This window comes from Zeus faber (genome assembly GCF_960531495.2).
Source record: "Zeus faber genome assembly, chromosome: 21".
NCBI lineage: Eukaryota > Metazoa > Chordata > Actinopteri > Zeiformes > Zeidae > Zeus > Zeus faber.
The window spans coordinates 9,419,956-9,434,595 of NC_137208.1; the positions used below are offsets into that span (position 1 = coordinate 9,419,956).

Genomic DNA, 14,640 nt, shown 5'->3' on the forward strand with positions numbered 1-14,640 from the left:
AATGTGCAGTAGAGTTCTACACCTCCTTCTACAGTACAGACCAGACCAGCAATGCGCAGCTCCTGCAGGGTCCGCCTCAGCTCGGGATGCAGGAGCACGCTACCTTAGATGAGGAGATCACTTTCCAGGAGCTTACGGCCGCCATGGGACAGCTGAATGCAGGACGAGCACCTGGCGTTGATGGCCTGCATGGAGCACCTGCAGTGATGGCCTGCCTGTGGAGTTTTATAAACATTTTTGGAACTTGGTAGGTAAGGACATACTCGGAGATGCTTTGAGAGAGTGTCCGGAGCGGCTCACTGCCGGCTTCCTGTCGGCGTGCAGTTTTAACACTGCTGCCAAAGGTGACCTCACGGTAATTAAGAACTAAGACCAGGAGCCTCTTTGCACAGACTAAAAGATCTTTTCAAAAACACTTGCAAACAGGCATAAAGAACATTTGGGGCTACTGGTTCATAAGGACCAGTCTTACAGCATACCTGAGAGATCCATCGTGGACAATCTTTTTCTTAATGAGGGGGAATTTTGATTTATATAAAATACACAACATCAATGTTGGAATCGCATCCCTTTTCATCGTGTTGACCACACATTTTTATTTTTTACGCTTTTGGATTTGTTGAGGGGTTTATGTCACTGGTCGGGCTTTGGGACAACGATGCTTCATGTTTGGTTAAAGTGGGTGGTGGGTTAAGTAGACCACTTCCGTTAAAGAGGGGGGTTGGACAAGGGGGTCCCAATTCAGGTCCATTATTTTCACGCGCCACCGAAACCACTTCTCTGCCAAACAAGAAATAAATTAACTGGACCCACCTTCCCTGGTTTTCAACAGAATCCACCACTAGTAGTAGAAAGGCCGGTCAACTCAGCGCAACCAACACTTCTTCCTAATACAGCCACGAGAAGGCGTCCCGACTCTTCCATCATATTACCAGTCTCTCTAACAGTCTCTCAGATCTTAGAAGCCCAGTGGGAACCCGCCCCGACTCCAGGGTCGTGACTTTTTGAGGAACCCCTGTCATCAACGGGCCCGAGGTCGAGCCTGCGTGGGCCTGGTATCGTAAAGCTGGGTCATCTACCGAAGACGCTGGTGGCCAGGTTGGGGGCACCGACCGGCATCCGACCCACAAGAACTCTTTGCAGATTGGCGGAGGAGGTCTCATCCCTGCCAGGGCCCCTCAAAGCATTTGCCGGGGACCGTGGGATGATGAATGAATGTGAATACATGTTCCCCTCTCTGACTCTCTCTCCTGCTGCGGGGGGGGGTGGCGGGAGCTCTTACTCTCCCTCACAACTCCAGTGCTAGGGGAGTAAAATGTGCATATTACACCTGCATTCAAGGGTCACACTTTCGCTCTCCGCCCGGGGTGACGGCGTCAAGGCGGACTGAGTATTTTGACCCAGGGTCCTCAGCGAAAGACGGCGCATAAACGGTCGGGTGACCTTCAGTGGAGGATCGTGCACGAGGTGATAGCGACGAACAGATGTGTGGTACGCCTGGATCCCAGCACTGGGGAGGGATGTCCTTTTTGTTTGGAGTGGGAGATGGTAGAGCACCCTTCTGCTCAGTGTCATAGGTTGGTGGGTTGGTATTTTCACAGCGAGGGAGGTGGTTTTCTCCTTTAGGGGAGATGTCTACTTCTGCGATTTTTGTTTTCGGTCCCAGGTATGCAGCCAGGAGGAAGAAGGGGGTCGTCCTGCTCAATTTCTCGTCCGGATCAGTAAAGCTGTCTATATGGAAAACCCGGAATAAAAGGATCGAAGGGCATGGGTCGGTGGATCCTCTTCAGGAGGCCTACTTGCGGCTCTGCTCAGGATTGAATTTCCCAAACTCACGGAGGATCTGGACTCTTTTTGTGGGAACTGGGGGATTGGCCGTGTTTTTGTGTTCTGTCCAGGCGGAGGTCTGAGATCTTCATTTCCGATCAGTTCACTTCCGATTTATTTGTTTGTATTGCTTTTATTTTTCTTGTTTTAGTTGAATCTATGGAAAAAAGGTGCAAACCCTTTAAATGTAAGGCTCTATCTGAAGGGCTTCTATTTCAAAGTATTGGGGGTGTATCCATACGGGATATAATCAATTTGCCAATACTAGTAAGTGCTATTATAGGTAAGGTTAAGTAAGAAAACAAACAAATTGAGTGAGGGTTTACCGGGGGGCTCTGTCTCTGTTGCCCCCCACTCACTAGATTAAGATTAAGAGCTCTATGATCAAACAGTGGAAAGAAAGATTATTCATTGACGCCCATTGACATTGATGTTGACGCTTGTATGGTAACAGATTACACCTCCGTAAACGCCTTCATGAGGTCAAATCTTTTGTAGGAGTCCTCACAGTCAACCCAACAAACACCCCACCTCTCAAGACACACACACACACACACGTGTGTATTGCTGAATCGCGATTGTGGCGCCTCCCCTTGCGGCTGCCTGCGTGAGCACCTTGTGTCGATTACGCACATTTTGGTATTTTTTTGTATTTTTCAAGCTTATAGAGCTTATTGTGCGTAGTCACCGGGTGTCATGACATTTCACTGCATATATGTATGAGCGTATGTATATGTATGTGACAAATAATCTCTTGAACTTGAACTTGAACTTGAACTTGTACTAACTAACGGAAAATAAACTCTATTTGAACCCTATTCCCTTCTATTTTGTACCCCCACTTCGTACCATCTTTTTGAGTCTTGTTTCATTTTTACTGTATTTTAACGATATTGTTCTGTCCACTAACTGCCGACTTACGTTTTAGGAATCGGTTGGTTTCAGCGAGCCCGCTCGGTGGGGGATGAGGCCAGCGATTCCGTACGGTCCAGCGGCCGCTGTGCGCCGGCCCCGGCCGCGTCGCCAAAACGACACTTCCGCGCCGCACATACCGCGCGCGCCCGTGACGGATGAACCTCTCCCAATCGCGAATCGCGGGAAGGCACTGAAGCGAAACGCACGGCAGTAAAATAACAACGACAACAACAAAAAAAAAAAAACGACGACTACTACAGTAATCAAGCCGTGAGGGCTGGACCCATGACAACAATAACAAAGGACGAGCAACAGCGATAAAATAACAACAATGATGGTAATGATGATGATGATGAACAGCGGCGCGCGACTGGTGTTCAACCGGCCAAAGAGGGCACATGTCACCCCGCTGCTCATCGAGCTCCACTCGATCAAGTTCAAGTCTCTGATGCTGGCCTACAGAGTGATTGCTGGGAACGCTCCCGCCTACTTAAATGCTCTTGTAAGAGCACATGTTGCCCCCCCCCCACCGGATGCTGCGCTCGTCAAACGAGCGTCGCCTGGCTCTGCCGGCCGTACAGCCACGGCAATCCGGGCTATTCTCATTTGTAGTTCCACGTCGGTGGAACGAGCTGCCAAAAATGACCGGAGCGGGGGGCCTCCCTCTCTGTCTTTAAGGAAGCACTTGAAGACCCAGCTCTTCAGTGAGCACCTCCTGTCCTGACCTACAATCACTTGGCACCACCTTGCAGTATTTATTGTTGCACTAATGGTGTTGTTACACTAATCTCTGTCGCAATGTAGCTTGAATGTTATTCTCCCCTTGTAAGTCGCTTTGGATGAAAGCGTCTGCTAAATGACTAAATGTACATGTTTGCGTACATGCAAACATCCTTTCTGCTCCCGGCCATCTCACTTGATTTTTACCACCGTATTACAAACGAGCCACATCTGCTGCGCGCCGCCGCTCGGTCGACGCGCCGCGCGCACACGCGGAAGCGTACGCGTCGAGGCGCGCGCGCGGGGGGCCCCTTCCCCCGGCCCGCTGATTGGCCAGGGGGATGCCGGGAAACCCTTCCCCCGGCCCGCTGATTGGCCAGGGGGGACGCCGGGAAAGCCTCCCCCTCCCCCCCCTCCCCCCCGCCGCCTCCGCCGGCGGTATAAATAGCGCGGAGGGCCCGCCCCTCAGTTCAGCCCTAGTTCCGTGAGGGAAGATGTATCGTCTCGGCCAAAACACTTTCTCCAAGATCGCTTTCAATTTCTTTTTGTCCACCGTGCCCCGGGAAGACCTCCGCTTTATAAGAAGATTTAATAAAAGCTGGTCGTGTATAGGCTGATTTTGACTCTCGTTTTTCGGTTTTTTTCGTTCCCCCCCCCCCCCGGAGGGGGTGGTGGTGGTGGTGGTGGAGAGGGTGGTGGTGGTGGGGCTTCATCTGCACGGAAAATGCCGAGGTCCAAGAAGAGGAGCGGCAGGGGTAAGGAACGGGCCGCGCCGGGGTGTCGACCGGGGACGGGAGTTGTAGTCCCTCCGGCGCGTGTGGCCCGCGGAGTCCCGGACGCGGCCCCGCGGGGAGGACTACAAGCGTGAGCGCGCGGGGCCTGCCGCGGTCGGGGCCGACCGACTCGGGCGGGCGGGACGGCGCCGGGACAAAGGGCCGCCACCACGCCGCGGCTTTCGGCGAGCGCACGGCGTGTCTCGAATACGTGTCCGCCGGGTTGTAGTCCGGAAGGCCAGGCGGCCGCGGCCCCGTCGCCGGCCTCGGTCGGCCGCTAACGGAGCACATGCTAGCTGCTCGGGACAACTAGCTCGGTCGACTGCAACGCGAAGCTGGGAGACGTGTTTATGGTCGCTGGGAAACTAGTGTTAAAGCAGCGCACATAATACTACTACTAATAATCATAATCATAATCATAATCGATCTATCACGTGGCGTCCTCCACTTTTCATCGGAAGTGAGGTCGCTCCGCCTGTTGGATGACGATCAAAAAAAAAAAAAAAAAAAACCCCGACTGGGAAACCGGTCGAGCTGAGATATAATCGCGACGGCTTCCGAAATCGCCCAAAAAAGGCAGCAGTTTGTGGCGGATGCTTCGGCCTCCAGAAGGAGGCGGCACCCGGTTCCAGTGAAATCAGCTGTGCGGGTGGAGACGCTGGGTGGGTGCTGTCGGCCGGGCCAGCTGGCCGCTCGGATATGGATAACGAACCCCTCTGCGAGCTGGGTTTCCCCCTCATACGCGGCTCCGACCGTCCTGGGCTTTTCTGTGTTTTTGTTTCAGATCCAAGATTCATCCTCTTAATTCCTCATGCTTAAACTTGCGGGGCGATGATTATTTATTTCTTATTTATATAGCGCTCAATCACAATACAGTCTCCAAGGGCAAATAAATAAAGATCTTGGAAATGAATTGACCGTTTCAAGTGACCAAGTTGGACCAGGCTAGTTTGCTGGGCTCTTGTGGGACTTTTATTCAGTGGACGGAACTAAATGCACACTGGGATTGTTTGGTCCCGCCTCAGCCAGCTGACAGTTGGCGTAAGGTCTGACTTCATTCCACTGTTTATACTGTACACGTGTCACGTTGTAGCTGGGTTGCAAGCTGGGGGGGGGGTGTCCTTTTCATTTTAAATGTGGAGTTCAGCTTCTCTAAATCTCAAACACTCGTTTCCCGAGGCCTTTCATTTCAATGTAAACGTTTTAGCCGGCTCCGCGTTCTCCATGTAGTTTTGTTTATCAAGTGCTTGGCATGAAACCTTCCTCTGAATCTCATACTGGCCTTCATACTTAGCTGATACAAATTCCTGTTTTTTTTTTTTTTTGGTTAACCCAACTTACTTTATACACTATGCACCTGCCGTATTTACCGGTACAGAGAAATCCCAGAGAATCCTTGGTCTTAACTGTGGATTAAAAAAAAATAAAGTCGCAGTTTGGTTATTTAAGTTCGTAATAACCCACATTGCGATCTCACCCGCAAGGACACTGTTATAGTAGTTAATGGAATCATCGAGCTCATAACTAGCCCTATTTTTAGCTACTACACGCCTATGATTTGTCCAATAACCGGTCTTAAACTTGATTTAAAAGTCATGTAAAATATTTAATGGAACTCTTGATACAAACTGCACGGGCATTCCTTCTCGCGTCATAGTTGACAATTTTCCATTTCGTCCAACACCTCCCGCTGCCTCGGGCCGCCACGTGCACCATTTCGACCCGGAAATTCTATATACCCGATTTTATGTTGGTTTCATATCCCGCCAGCCTGTTTATACCGGTGTCACCGCGCAGACCTGTGTACACTCGACAATTATGTCATCGTATTACACCATTGCAACGACTGTCAGTCTCCCACGCTGTATCGCCCACATAAATGACTATATTACTTAGAACTAAATGGTCGGTGAAATAACAATCTGGTGACACTCGATAAGGGCAGGCTGTACTTTGCCCGTTTCTGACCGCCGAGGACATTTTGCCATATTTACACACCCGGCTGAAGACAAGGGTGCCCTTGACCCTTTAAACAGAACACCGCCTTTTTACACGAGACCGTAAAGGTGCAGATGACGGAAACTCACGTGCAGCACCTAGAAACGACAAGCTGTCCTGCCTTGAAACACCGTTGCGTAATCCACCTCCACAGTGGAGAGCAAAGTGCAGTGGTATCAGGAATCGATTGGTACAAAATGGCAGAGGTCAATTCACTGTGGTATCTGACTTGGCCTGTGTTGTTATTTATTTTTATAGGGGGGCAGCACGGAGCGGTGCAGCCTTTCAGCGACGAGGATGCTTCCATCGAGACCCTCAGCCACTGCAGCAGTTTGACTGATCCCACCAGCGTGGCAGATGAAGGTGTGTGTCTCCGTCTCGATGTAGACTCTGGTGCGGCCTCTAACCTGGATGTTATTCTGAGGCTGGCTTTCAGACTATTTCGGAGAGATTTTGCGCTTCGTTCACCCTCCCGGGGCTTTATTAACTGTCCAACGGCCTGCCCTTACATTTAAGTCTTTGTCGCCTCGCTAATTATGAGATCCCATTATTTGAAACTCAATTTTACTTTCTCGGTAGCACTCATCGAGGAAAATCTCGAGGCAGCATCCATTCGGGTTGAATTGTTCATTGTCCTATTCGGGGCCTCTAGCCTCTGCAGAAATTCTTCCATCAAAATCTGACAGTTGTGCATTGCGGGTCCAGGGGCGGAGGCTGTTGACGACATGGCCCAGGAAGACTTCCAGTTCAAGCTGAAGGGGTTCATTGACAGCACAGTAGACAAGAGGTACGAAGCAAACGATTGGCTCTGACGTCTCACCCATGTGTGCTTCCAAACCGTAACATGAAAGTATCTTCTGTGCCGCCGGCATTAAGCTGATGCTTGACGTTCCTGTCTCCTCAGCGCCAAGACCCGACAGGGGGCGCTGGACGGGCTCAAGGCCGCCATGGCCACGAGGATCCTGTACGAGTTCATCTCGGAGAGAAGGATGACCATCACGGATGGCATCGAACGCTGCTTGAAGAAAGGTATCCAAGCAGATCTTTGAACAACAGGTTTGCAGGATGTCATGAAGTTATCTTGTTTACCGCTCATGGTAGTGAATAGATTTATCATGTTTTTATCGGAGAATCTGAGTCAACGGCAAGCATTGGAATTATTTTGTGGATTAAGGGATTCCATTGTCACTTAGTCACTATCGTAGTTTCAGCCTCTGATACTGTAATAATACACATCCACGCTATGAAGAAAATATATTTATTGGCATGATGGTAACGGCCGAAATTTAAGTTTTTTTATTTCTTAACGGCGTTCTGACTTAACTTTGATGGAAACATGTTTAGAGAATCGTAACTGTTTTGCAGAAATATCAGTCAGCTCAAATAGTCTTACGCAATTATGTAATTGCAACGCTGCTATCAATACAGTATTTTTTAGCCGCCATTGCACACATACTGTTGAACTTGATAGATCAACCGTACATTCGATAACCACGTATTGGATAATCAAACATAAAGAACGGGAACATTTTCTCAGCAGGAAAAAGCTGAATCCTTGAAATATTTCAGTCAAACGGTCTCTTTTTGGTGTGGCAGGTAAGGGCGAGGAGCAGCGAGCGGCCGCCTCCCTGGCCTGCCTGCTGTGCATCCAGTTGGGCTCCGGCATCGAGAGCGAGGAGGTCCTCAAGACTCTCAAGCCCGTCTTCAAGAACATCCTGGCGGACGCCTCTGCCAGCATCCAGGCCCGACAGGCGGTGAGCACCCGTTCCCGTAGCCCCGCTGCGCCGCGGCAGCCGGGGGTTAACTCCAACCGTCTCTCCATTGACTTGTGTCTGCGGCTCCTTCAAGTCTTAGAATGGCGACTTCAATTTGACAAATATCCGTAGACCGTGAAAGTTATTGCATATGAATTTATTAGGTCTGTATTTCAAAATAAACAATCCCTTTGATTTATCCTGGGGTATATTTGTCAAAATTGGCCGAGTTCCTGTTGGAGGGGAAAATGCCCATTCTAGACTCCAACTCACTTTATACTTGTCCGTAGAGAACTAAAATTCTGAAGCGCTGTAGGAAAAATTAACTTATCTTTACTATCTGACTGGAAGTATGCGGTTATGTTTCCTTGTCTGTGATTTGCCACCCTGCAAATATTGAAAGCATTGCCTTCTTTGTTCTCACAATAGGTTGCAACGAGTTTGGGCGTATGCACTCTGGTCGCAGAGGATGATGTCTTGGTGAGATAATAATTTATTTCCCTCGGTGTGTGTTGCTTTGGGGCTGGTTTGTTGAAGGATGAATCATTTAGTAGAACTGTTTGACTCCACAATCATAGATCAGAAAAATATGCTATTATAGTGATCCCGGGGTGAAGGGGAATTCTAAGCCAGTGTTAGAAATGCCACAATGAATAAAATACAAATTGGGTGCGTTTCCATGTTCCAGCGTTGAATGTCTATAAACGGCTCGTCTTCATAAGATGGATTTGTATTCTTACACTGTTTTAGGCGTGTACTATGGTAGGAGTGTCAAATGAACAAAAAAACAACTGCGTTCAACGAGAGAAGTTTGATCTGCAGCCTTCAAAGTTGCCGTTCATTGCTTAGATGCGAGCGTTGAGGTTTCCGGGCACCCTGAGCTTCCGTTCTCCCAACGCCTTACTTACTTCGCATGCTCCTCCGCTCGTCCCTTCCTCCCGCAGGACGTGCAGGCCACCATGGAGAGCTTCGAGGGCCTGTTCACCAGGTCGTACGTGAGGGAGGACGGCAGCCGCCCCTCGCTGAGTCCCCAGGCCACCCAGCTGCACACCAACGCTCTGCTGGCCTGGGCGCTGCTGCTCACCATCTGCAGCGGCAGCCAGCTCAAAGCCGTCCTCAGCAAGTCAGTCCTCCAAACCTTCATGGAGGTTTCCTTACGATTCTCTCAAGATCTGTGAAAATGTTTCCTTTTGGTGTATTGTAGTAGTCATCAGGCGGTTGTTTGAACCTTAGAATGCCATAGGAGGGGGTCAAAAGTCACTTGAATTATTATTATTATTATTATTTTTTTTTTTTCCCCTTCTGTTTTTTCAAACTAATTTTAATCATTTAAAATTCCAAATGAAGGGTATTTTAGTTTGTTGATGATGGGGACGCATCATTTTGTAATTTAAATGTTAAATAATACGTGCAAACAACAATTTGTAAGCGGGGTCATTTGACCGGACACATGCGTTCTAGGGTTAAACCCCCAAAATTAAAGCAGCACTATGTAACTTTTGGTATTTGGAGCCCATACAGTTTAATTCAATTGCACTTTTAAAACACCGTCGTAAAACTCTGTCCGGCATCGGGGGGGGGGGGGAGGGGGACTGATTTAACCGGACAAATTTGAATCATGTCGGTCACATTTCAATGACAGTCAGTTTGTGTGTGTGTGTGTGTGTGTGTGTGTGTGTGTGTGTGTGTGTGTGTGTGTGTGTGTGTGTGTCTGGGATTAATCCATTGTGTGTGTTGCAGACACCTTCCCAAACTGCCGAGGCTGCTGGAGAGCGAGGACGTCAACATGAGAATCGCTGCTGGAGAGACCATCGCCCTGCTCTTTGAGCTGGCCAGAGACCTGGATCCTGTAAGGATTTAATCTGTCCATCAAATACTTTTACATTTTGCTGTTACTTTTTTTTAAATTATTATTACATTTTTTTTTAAGCAAAAGCTGCCTTTTAGTCTTGGGCGTTGGTATTGATTGGAAGTAGTTTCTTACCTGTCAGGATGTTCTGTGGATATAAACAATAATTTGGTTTGGATTCATTCCAGTCCTAATCACTTATCTTTGTCTGTTCTAATCACAGTTCATAAAATGTAGTTCATAGCCTGTCCTGTTTCTTCCTAGTGCTTACCTTTTTATAATTACCTGCAGTGCTTTGTTGAATCAAAGACGGTTCCTTAAAAATGTATCCTCAAACGTCTCAAAAACTACTAACCTTAACTCTCGTACCTGCGGACACTAGGGCTGTACCCGACTCAGAATTTTATCAGCTGAATCGGATTCAGCTCTTCAATGCGAATATTCGTCGGGCGGTAGGGTTTGGTACCGAGAACCCTGTATGAAACGGGCCCCGTGGCTAAATTATTAAAGGCCGTCATATCTGTAAGCGCCGACGTTATTGTGCTGTTGACGGTGTCGGCGGAATTAAGAAAATAGGACACAGCGAGTGCCGCTTGCGCTCCGATCGCCCCCCTCTCCATGCGTAATGCGGCGAAAATAAACCAATGTTAATTCTGCTCTTAATTTGTTTTAGTTTCTCTTTGAAAACAAATTGTACCGGATCGATAAGCAGTATCGGCAAGAGTTGTAGTACCGTTTGCATCTCATCGATGCCCATCCCTACAAGTCATGCCCCGCCCTCGTTCCGCTAAATGAAACCACTAAAAACTGTTTTATTTGGTGGAATGGGGGAACGGCTCTCCCCGATGGGGGGGGCACTGACGCGGACGATTCACACCCGTTATAAAAAGAAATTTTATATATATATATATATATATATATAGATATATAGATATATAGATATATATAGATATATAGATAGATGATTTCCCCCTACTTATAATTCCTCATTTAAATGTTATCCCTGTGCATTTTTGTGAGCTTCTGTTTTATCCTGTTATTTTAATGTGTTACTGACTGACCAAAAAAAAAAAAGACTGCTCGACTTAAACTCAGCCGACCGGCGGGTGATTGGAGTCGGGCTGAGTAGACTGGTCGACTTCCGGCGGGGAGGGGGCAGCCGGAACAGACACCCTGTTACCAGACGTCTGACCTGTCTCACCCCTCAGGAGTTTGAGCTGGATGACTGGGAGGCGCTGTGCGACAAGCTGAACGCTCTGGCCACCGACTGCAACAAGCACCGAGCCAAGACGGACAAGAGGAAGCAGCGCTCCGTGTTCAGGGACGTGCTCAAGGCCGTGGAAGTGAGTCCCTTCTCGGCGCCAAACTCGCCCTACCCGCTCCTAAGGCGGCAAAATAAGCTCTTCAAAATGGCTGCACCGCTTTTACAGCTGATGGAACTCAAATTAAAAAAAAATAAACAAGTAGCTGTGGCTAGCAAGCAGAAGGGCTTTGTCTTTTGACACAATCAACTTGAGTTCAACTTTTGGAGACGGGTGGGTTTATACTGACGACTAAAAGTCCCAGAATTCCGTTCAAATGTGACTTTTCACCTCGGCTCTGAGAGGGTCAATTCCTTTGAAGTATTCCTTCTGATCGGTTGATCTTGCTCTGATCCAACTGCTTTTATCCAAGGTTTGATGTTTTTTGGGGTTTTTTTTTTTGTGAATGTTCATCTCTTATCGACAGTTTACTGACCACGACTGGTTTATCAAATTCACTGCGGCTGCCTTTCACTTCTTGCGGCGGACCCCGCCACCAACAATGACATGAAAACGAGAAATAGAACAACACATGCATATGTCAAATACATTGAACGGCTGTTACTTATAAAGTGCCGGTATCGAATATGGATAACCACTTTAAAAAGTACAGTGAACAGTCTAAAGAAAAAAAATGGTCGTGTTTCCTGAAAGAGTTTCCCCTCCGCTAACTGTCCTCGTGTCCGTCTGCCCGTCTTTCCAGGAGGGTGATTTCCAGCCGGAAACGATCCGCTTTGGGACGGAGCGCATGACCATCGACAGCTGGAACAGGAAGAGGATGTATGATGCCTTCCGGGAGTTTGTGGGCACCGGGATGAACTACCACTTGCAGGTAGCTAGCAGTGCTGCGCCCGCCTGACCTGCCTGACCCGCTGCCTGCCTGACCTACCGCCTGACCTACTGCCTACTCTAGCGTCACGTCAGGGGTTCCCAAATTTCTTTTCAGTAATGTTCGGTTCGTGCACAAAGGGATTTTCACTCAAACCCATCAGTGAAGGGAAATAAATTCATTTTAAAAAATGAGCCTAAAGCAGAGGTGGAAAGTAACTAGTTGAATACTCCATTATTTAGTAGTTAGCTAAGTATGTTCACCTGTGATGGCGGTTTGAGTAGAAATAAAATTCAGTACTTTGCACCATTTTCCTCATGCGTTAATTATAAATGTATTGCGCTCGACCTTTAAACAATCCTGACCCCCCTGGCTTGGTTCCATCATAACAACAGGAAGTACTTATTTCAGAATGCCCAAAGTTATTACTTCAGAAAAGCTCAAGGCCACATCAAGCGATGCCGCTGACGTTTGCTTTGGCAAGGGGATGGTGTTTTGAATTCCTCAAACGTGTGTTCTTGTCTTCTGCCAGGCCAACGAGTTTATCAGAGACGTGTTTGAACTGGGACCACCGATGCTCGTTGACTCCGCCACGTTGAAGGCAATGAAGATCTCTCGTTTTGAACGGGTAGGTGCTTTAAAGGACGGTCTTCATTTCTCTATTTTACACCTCATCAATATAGGTCTCTGAGGTCCCCCCCCCCCCCAAACATGTATTTTGCTGGAAATACCGCTCAGATTATGCATTTGAATCGTCACTCCTCTTCAAGGCCTCATTTGAAAGTTTGCATGGATGTTCTGATAGTGTGGAAATAAGGAGCCTATTAGGTCTCCTTCGATGAAGTGCGTTATGTTGGATTTGTATTCATTGTGAAGCTGTTAATGAGTTCAATTCATTTGCACAAAACATTTTCTCAGAGCCGTGTTAACAAACGAATGGAGAGGGAGTTTTTATTATTTCCCCCTGTGTTCTTACCATTCAATTTATTTTCCCAGCACCTGTACAACTCTGCTGCGTTCAAGGCTCGGACCAAGGCCAGGAACAAGTTTAGGGACAAGAGGGTGGACGTGGGTGAATTTTAATATTCATCCTTAATTATTTTGATCCAATAACCCAGTTTCGTTGCCACCCGTTTTTGTTAGTTTATAGCAACTGTCACAATATTGTGTTAATTTATCCATAGTTTTGCTCCTTGGTGTTGTACATATACAAATGCAATGTTCTCCTCTACTGTATATCCTTCACTTAGACATGGTTGTAAGTTAAAGCCTTTGCTGTGTTGTCCTATATTCCAATAAGTTGATATCATCAAAATGTTTCCTTTCTTTATTGAATGTTGTTCATCTAGATTGACCCTTGGTAACGCTTACATTTCTGTATTTGGAACCTGACCCCTTACATATACAATATTTACATATTACACAGGCAATTGTAAGAAACTTAAATAAACGAACTGAAAAGCTGTTTAAAAAGTCTGATTACACAACAAGTTGCTTGTTTACGCCCCCCCCCCCCTCTGAGATGAGCGGCGGATTAGAAATGCAGACTTTCTACGCGGATACTGTGGATGGCACACAACCAGCGGACTGTTTTGTCGGAAGAAATGGGTTTTAGATGAGGTGGGGGGGGGGGGATGCCGCGGAACCCGTTGATGTGCTCTACTTTATTAGCTCTGCTAAATGAATGCCTTTTGTTCCGTGTTCGTATTGGTAGTTGTACTAATTAACCCGCAGCGCCGCGAAAGCTCGCTGCGGGGCGGAGCCGCTGTTAAAGCAGCAACTTGTGTGAAACAAGCTGCAGAATGTTCCTCCTCTGTCTGGGCTCCACGCTTTATCTGCGAGCACTTTGCCAGCAGGAGGCTTTAGCTCATGTCATTTCAAATCCCCAGTCAACGGACGGAGCAAAGTAAATTATTAAGAGACCCCTTTGCTCTCGTAATGAGTATTGCCGGGACTCCCTTGTGCAAGGCGCTGCGGCCATGACTACCAAGACATCGACATTGGCGACTGAGTCAACACCGATGGTGAATATGTTTTCCCAATTTCTAATCGCAAAAGTACACTTTGAAGAGTGATCGTGACGGTGGAAATGGTAAATAGGCTTTTCAGGACATATTGAAGGATCTGGGACGCAGGAAAAAAATCCAATTTATATTCCCACATTGTACAGAACCTGTTAATGCCCTGGCTATGCACCGATCCAACTCCATGGCTTCCTGCTTTTATGGGGCAGTAAAAAAAATAAATAAACAGCAGCTGCAGTGATGTCGTAATCTCATCAATAATATTGGTGTTGCCCTGCGGTTTGGAGCGCAAACCCTGCAGCTCCAGCATCGATTTTCTGCTCAACAGCCCCGTAGCACAGGTGCAACTGTGGCGGCACGGAGCTCATGCATTTTTCAGTCGGCCTCTCTCCCATCATAGGAGGGCGGGCTTGGTTTTCAAGCATCACGTTTGGAGAGAGATCTGTTGGGACATTCTGAGCTCTGCAGATAACTAATAAATGGTGATATAAAGGTTGCGGCATACTGCAGCTTTTACTTTATGAAACCCCGACGGAAGGCATTCAAATTGAAATGTAATCTTTAATTTGGCATTCATTCATTCTAATTGATCTCAATGAAAATTACATTAGTTATTTGCGTTTGTTTGAGATAACGCTAATTAGGAAGTT

At 47.6% G+C, this 14,640-nt stretch overlaps 1 protein-coding gene across 2 annotated transcripts; it reads left to right on the forward strand.

Annotated features, from left to right (window-relative positions):
* The first annotated feature begins 4,133 nt into the window (after positions 1 to 4,133).
* Positions 4,134 to 13,433, forward strand: ifrd1 (interferon-related developmental regulator 1). 2 transcript variants are annotated; one of them, XM_080022770.1, is made up of 12 exons: positions 4,134 to 4,217; positions 6,492 to 6,596; positions 6,939 to 7,020; positions 7,138 to 7,262; positions 7,830 to 7,987; positions 8,417 to 8,467; positions 8,932 to 9,110; positions 9,728 to 9,836; positions 11,045 to 11,179; positions 11,841 to 11,969; positions 12,499 to 12,594; positions 12,963 to 13,433. In XM_080022770.1, the coding sequence occupies exons 1-12, from the start codon at positions 4,187 to 4,189 to the stop codon at positions 13,047 to 13,049; spliced, it is 1,287 nt and encodes a 428-aa protein (XP_079878896.1). In that variant the 5' UTR covers positions 4,134 to 4,186; the 3' UTR covers positions 13,050 to 13,433. The 2 variants fall into 2 exon arrangements, with proteins under 2 accessions (XP_079878896.1, XP_079878897.1); XM_080022771.1 differs by lacking the exon at positions 4,134 to 4,217 and adding an exon at positions 5,064 to 5,281.
* Positions 13,434 to 14,640: the final 1,207 nt, after the last annotated feature.

Excerpts from the sequence above, each read along its gene's own strand:
- ifrd1 (XM_080022770.1), top strand. The coding sequence starts at position 4,187 with ATGCCGAGGTCCAAGAAGAGGAGCGGCAGGG. Across the intron at positions 7,263-7,829 it reads CGAACGCTGCTTGAAGAAAG|GTAAGGGCGAGGAGCAGCGA; the intron begins GTATCCAAGCAG and ends TTGGTGTGGCAG. Across the intron at positions 8,468-8,931 it reads TCGCAGAGGATGATGTCTTG|GACGTGCAGGCCACCATGGA; the intron begins GTGAGATAATAA and ends TTCCTCCCGCAG.